The 6,000-nt window shown below is 55.3% G+C and overlaps 1 protein-coding gene across 4 annotated transcripts in view; it reads right to left on the reverse strand.

Annotated features, from left to right (window-relative positions):
• Positions 1 to 5,227, reverse strand: part of ARHGAP21 (Rho GTPase activating protein 21) — a 126,941-nt gene extending 121,714 nt beyond the window's left edge. Inside the window, exons 1-2 of one of the 4 annotated variants that reach the window (XM_087776883.1) lie at positions 5,121 to 5,227; positions 3,462 to 3,773 (exon numbers count right to left, since the gene is read on the reverse strand). In XM_087776883.1, the coding sequence (XP_087633009.1) occupies positions 3,462 to 3,548 (87 nt within the window). In that variant the 5' untranslated portion in view covers positions 3,549 to 3,773; positions 5,121 to 5,227. Of the gene's footprint in view, positions 1 to 3,461; positions 3,929 to 4,207; positions 4,342 to 5,120 lie in introns of those variants that run through there. The other 3 variants (XM_087776890.1, XM_087776872.1, XM_087776906.1) reach the window with 3 other exon arrangements.
• Positions 5,228 to 6,000: the final 773 nt, after the last annotated feature.

Here is a 6,000-nt window from a genome sequence, read left to right on the forward strand (position 1 = left end):
AACTGGCAATAAATATCTGAATGTATGTGTGCTCTAAGGAGTTCCAACAGAAAAATGTCAACACTTAAAATTATTTGATAAAGCATTTTTAGTATTCACAAATTGAGGGAAAAGTATTGTTCACAATAAAGATTTGGCTTTTAAAGCCACGCACACTGTGTTGTGTTTTTTTTTTTTTCATCCTACATTAAACATTTTTAATTTGATTTTAATAGAATGACAATAAACTATACCACAAACAGATTTAGCAATTCTTTTAAAGTAAATGCAAAATAGTGGGAATAGAAAAGCAAAAAAGCACTTTTTGTTGTGCCTTTCTAGGCAAAGGAAGGGAGATTAGATCTACACTAACGAAGAAGCCAGTTCCAGCCTCAGATCTGGACAGGCCTGTAGATGGTATGTTGTGACTGAAGTAGCACTGCCCGTACCTCAGCAGTGCTTAATCACTCCAGCAAAACACTGCTACAACCTGACGAAACAGAGATAGTATATGCCTATTAATCTAAAAGCCAGAAAAGACACGCTCTCACTTATCTGTCCTTATGAAAATAAGCTCGGCAATTCTTGCACCCATTTGCGAATGTGTGTCAGATTTCAAACAGAATGGCAAACAGCCCTGAGAGTCCCTGGCCCCCTCTGCCAGCTCCCCCAAGAGCTCAGAATACGTGATCTGTCCCTTTGAACAGGCGCTGTATGTTCAGACGGGAGCCTGCAAGCCTGAATGCGCAATCTTTGTTCTCAACAATCGTCTCAGTGAAGGGGCTCTGAAGTGAAAAAGACCACCAGGTACAGTGTCAAAGGCAGGGAGGAGGCAAAAAAAAATAGAAATTGTGGCAAGGCATGACCAAACGGAACGTAATATCAGAGTAGACAAGCATCCAAAACAATTACCAACCAACACATGCATTACCTAAAGGAATCAAATCACACGGCCTCAATTCTGCCACCTCTGTATACGAAGATACACAGAAGCACTAGCTTCTCAGTCAGACATTCCCTTTCTTTGTCTGACCACTGATCTTGAAGCCAGAGGACAAGTTTTTCAGTTCTCAACCAAACCTTGATGATTATAGCTGTACATTTCCAAAACCTTTAATGGGCTGAAAAATCTTAATTTCTGTTGCAACTCCCTTGCCCGTGATGAACACGAGCTATGCTTAGAGTCTTCCTCGTGACAGCCTGCTGCGCATATAGGTCTACAGCTAAACATTAAATGTAGATGAGTTAATACTGCATTACAATGCAAACGCCATATGGGATACAGTGTCCTCAAAACATAAATCATTTCCCAAAATTGCTAATACCTTGCATGTCAGTATTAGAACACTATAAAACCCTGCAACTGCAGCAACTTTTTTGCAAACTTAAAATTCCTTTTTTATAGTAATTGTGTTTCACTAAAGGTGTTTTCCGATTTCTTCAGTAGAAAAGTGGCTCTTACTGTTCAATACAAGTAAGTCTTCAAAGGGATTTGTTGATCTATGGCACATAAAGCACTGTACACAGCAACTGTTCCATCAACTGAACTGAGATAGCAGATCCCAAGCCACAAATACTTACTCCCTCTTATCATTTTACACCAATCTATGAAAAAAAGTTACAAGAAAATAAGTTGAACTTCAAGCCATGCAGCAATGCATATACTAAAGTAACTGAGAAAGCACTGCAACCTTCATTAGGCATTCATGAGGGCCGTCTACATTCAAGCAAAGATTATGTCAGGCCTGCTGTGATTAAGGCGATCATCAGTGTAAGCACATGTTTTCTAGCAGTTACATTTTAACTGCAACATATAAGTATCAGGCAAAACAACAGGCAGAGTGGTCCATTTTGCAATTCCATACCTATTAGTAGTCCTCAATTTGACAGCTTTAACATGATGAGCTCCAAAAGTGCCACAGGCCTTGTTAGGACTTACCACAGTAGGGATAGGTGGATTATGACAAGTGCCAGTGCCAAAAGACCAGCAGTCACAATAGCACAGAATTAAAAAGCAGATTTTCATTTTTACACTTAGACATGTGGTTTCCTCCCTCTTCCCACACTATTTGAACAATCCCCCAAAATGGCCTTGTTTTCAGTTACATTTTTAAAAAGGACATCAACAAGAATAACACATGATTAAACCTACATACAAATTAAGAATCATACTTTATAACTAAGTCTTAAATCTTAGCACCTTCTGTTTTCTTACTTAAGACTCACATTTTGTCCTCACCTAATCCACCTGCTTTAAGAGACTGTGACTCTCTTAATTGAGGTGATGGATGGCAGTAAGGAAAATCTTACAATACCACATGTGCCACTTTTAAACCAAGGCAAAAGGGTGAATTGAGGATAGCAGTAAACTAAAAACACTGTCCAAAAAAAACGCACACCAAAAAACACAACACAACCAAACTAAAAATCATCCACACTTTAATTTTTTAAGTTCTGTAGGTTTAAAAATCACTCTACTGTATTTCAATTTCCACAAACAAAAGGGGAACATCTATATAAAGGGCATCCATTCCACAGCCCTACACAGATTTAAGTCAGTCTTTGGCACAACATGCCCCCACTTTGAGAAATACAAAAGCAAGTTAGCCTTTGTAAATAAAGTTTAAGACAGATCTTCGAACAACTCCACTGAAGCTGTTGTTATGTTTTGTTGGATCTGAAGTTACAGTTGTTTCACAGACATTTATTACTATTAACAGGGAGCACAAAAGGAAGCATAAGACACGGATCTGCATTAAAAACTCCGTGTTGCGAGTCCAAACATGCAATGGTGCCACCATAGGGCATGCTATGAAGTTTCTAAACTGAACACACAGAGGACCGTTCCAGCAACAAATGCTATGGCTAGAAATACGTTTAATAGAAGCCGCTGCGTGCAGGCAGGAGGGTGGCAAGTATTGACTCCAAGGAGGCAGAGGCCAGGCCCGTACTGCTACTAAAAAGCACCGGGGTTTGAGTGCGACGGGGCGGGGGGCACGGGACGCGAAGCCGTACCTCGGGGACGGGTAGACGGACGTCGGGACGACGCGGAGAGGCCGAGCGCTGACCGCGGGGCTGGGGGGGTACGAGGGGACCCCACGGAAACCGCCGCCCCGAGGACGAGGACGGCGGCCGCTCCGCGGGGCGGGAAGCGGGGCCGCCGCCCGGCCCGTGAGGCAGCGCAGGCGCCCCCGCCTCCCAGCCCGGGAGCGACGCCCCGACCGCGAGGCCAGCCCTCGGCCGGGGCGGCAGCCTCCCCTCCCGCTGCCGGGGAGCCCGCACCGCTCCCAGCGTCCAACTCCCTGCAACTCCGGGGCGGGCGGGCAGGAAGAGAGAGGGAGGGAGGAAGGGAGGGAGAGGGGGCGGCCATTAAGCCCGCTCCAGCCAAGCCGTTCCCCGCGGCGGGAGGCGGCCGCCCGGCCCGGCCCTGCCCGCCGCCGCGTACGCGAAGCCCGCGCCCCGCCCGCCCCCGCCGCTCCTACCTGGCCGCCGGCGCCGTTGCCGCCGCCCGGGGGGGGCTCGTTGTCTCCATCTCCGCCGGGTGGCCCCGCTGCCCACCGGGTCGCCATTATTTCATTCCCGGTTACAAAGGAGGAGCGAATCCTCTGGAGCCCACATCGGGGAAGGGAGGGGAGGGGGGAACCAACGCCAGAGCCACTCGCGCACACCCGACGCGACGAGGCCAGCCCCGCCGCCGGGGGAGGGGGGCTCGGCCCCTTCACGCAGCTGCCATCGGGAAGAGCGCCGGGACGGCCCTGGGCTTCAGCTGCGCTCCCCGGCTTCTGCCTTCATGGCTGGAGGAGGAGAGAGAGAGAGAGAGCAGATGTGTCAGTCCTCGGCCCGGGGCCGCTGCCGCCGCCTCCGCCACCCGTGCCTTGTTAGGCTAATTGCGCCCGCTCGTCATCTTCCTCTTCCTCCGGCTCCTCCTATCCAGAGCCCCAGCCGCGGGGAGGAGAGGGAGGCGGAGGGAGGCGCCCACTCCCTCCTACTTCGCTACACACAGGCTTTGGTGCCGCGGGAGGGAGCCGGGACGGGGGAGCGCTGCCGCGGAGGGAAGGAGGGAGCCCCGGCTGGCGGGGCGGCGGGCCGCTCGCTCCTTGCCTGGGCCCAGCCGAACTTTGATCAACTGGTGGAGGACGGGGCAGGGAGTCGAGGGGCCGCTCGTTCGCGGTCCTCGCCCCGGCCGTGACCAGCGCTGTGACCGGGCGGGGGGCGGCGGGAAACGCACCAGCTCCGGTGAGGAAACGGCAACAAAAGAGCCCTCCCGGCAGCGGCGAGGCCGAGCCCCCGGCTCGCCGGAGCCGGGCTTTTGTCTCTCACGCCAGCCTACCCCGCTCGCAGGCGGCTCCCTCCCCCCGTCTACGGAGCCGTTCGCGATCAGGCCACCGCGCCCCACGCCCCGCCCGCCGCCCCTCCCGCCTCCCCCCGCACAGACGCGCCGTTTCGCCCCGAGAGCAGCGGCAGCAGGCGGCCGCTCGGGGCCGGCCCTGCCCCCCCGCTGCCGGCGCCGCAGCCGCCGCCAATTAGGGCGTCTCGGCGCTGGGGGCCATCGCGCCGCGCCAGCTGCGCCCGCCGCGCTCCCCCGGCCACCTGGGCACCGGCCTCGCCCACCGCCGCGGGCGGGGGCCGCTCGCTGCGCTCCGGCCCGGGCTCGGCGTGAGGGGGAACCGTGGGCGCACCCGGGGAGCTTCAGCCAGCGCCCTCCTGCAGGCGCGGGGTTTTGCGCGGCTCAGCCGCCTTCCCCGCGACCGCGATCCCTCCCCGGCCCAGCGCGGCAACTCCTCGTGGTCCGCGGCCTCCGCGCCCGAGCACGGCCCCCCTTTTCCCCCGTCCCGTTACCCCCCCCCCCGCCCCGCCTCGGAAAGGCCCCGGGCCCGCCCCAGCGCCTCACGGCGGCCCCCGCCCTGACGGCTGCAGGGGCGGCAACCGCTCCCAGCCCGCCGAGCCCGGGCCGGCAGCGCGACCCCGCGACGGGCGGCACTGCCCCGCCGGCCCTGACGCTGGCCCCCTCACTCGGCGGCCCGCGGGGCTCCGGACCCTCAGCCCCGTGGCGGCGACGAGGCGTTCCCGCCGGTGGGGAGCCCGTCCCCTTCCCCCGTCTCCAGGCTGGCGGTTTCTGTTCCCTCCAAAAATCCACCCACCTCCTCAGACGACACCGTGAGGGCAGGAACTGGCTCCCGGCTGCCTTCCAGGGCACCCGCCCTTCGGCCGGGGAGCGCAGAGCCCCGCCGGGCCCGCGCCCCGCCACCGGCCTCCGCCCGCCGGCACGCCCTGAGGCGGCAGGCGTTGGCGCTTTCTTCTCCCCCCCCCCCCTCCTCCCCCGCAGCGTTTTCGGGGGGGGGGGGTCCGCACAGGAATAATCTCAGTTTTTCCGCCCTAACTCGGGATTTAGTGCTTCTGCCGCCAGCTCCGACCTGCACCTGGCTTCGTGAGGGTTCCCGGGGCGGGACGGCGGCGGTGACGGCCGCCCTCGGGGGGCTCTGGGACGGGGCCAGGCTGAAGTCCAGCGGCCGCCCCTCGGCGTGTGGGGAGGTTGGTTTTGCTGTCTCCGTGAAGGTGGTAAACGGAAATATTTTCTATGCTTCATCTATCACTATCGGAGTGTGTGATTCTTATTTTTTTTTCCTTTTCTAGAATGGTGATTTTCAGTGTAGAGGCTGGTCAAGTAAGGTCTCTGTGAAAGGGAACGAAGAAAAATAAAGTATTTGTAAGAAATGGTAAAGCTCTTGTGTGAAATGAGGTTATGTCTTGTTTGTGCTCTCAAAACAGTAATAATGTTTTGGGTTGTGGTTTTTTTACTACGCTACTGTAAGGGATCTCTGAAAAGAGGTGACTGGCCTGGTTATCCATCAGCTACTTGCCTTGGTAGCAGGTATGAATATTGGTATCCAGAGAACCAAGGAAAGAGCTTACATCCAGTAGCTGGAGCAAAAGTCTTCAGGTCCAAATGCTGGTTCTTGTCAACCAAAGTCACATCTGCCAAGTTTAGAAGGGTGTTACAACTCGAGGCCTGTCACGCCG

Source organism: Nipponia nippon, unplaced genomic scaffold (genome assembly GCF_047370975.1).
Source record: "Nipponia nippon isolate SJK-2023a ecotype South Korea unplaced genomic scaffold, ASM4737097v1 scaffold_1, whole genome shotgun sequence".
Lineage (NCBI taxonomy): Eukaryota > Metazoa > Chordata > Aves > Pelecaniformes > Threskiornithidae > Nipponia > Nipponia nippon.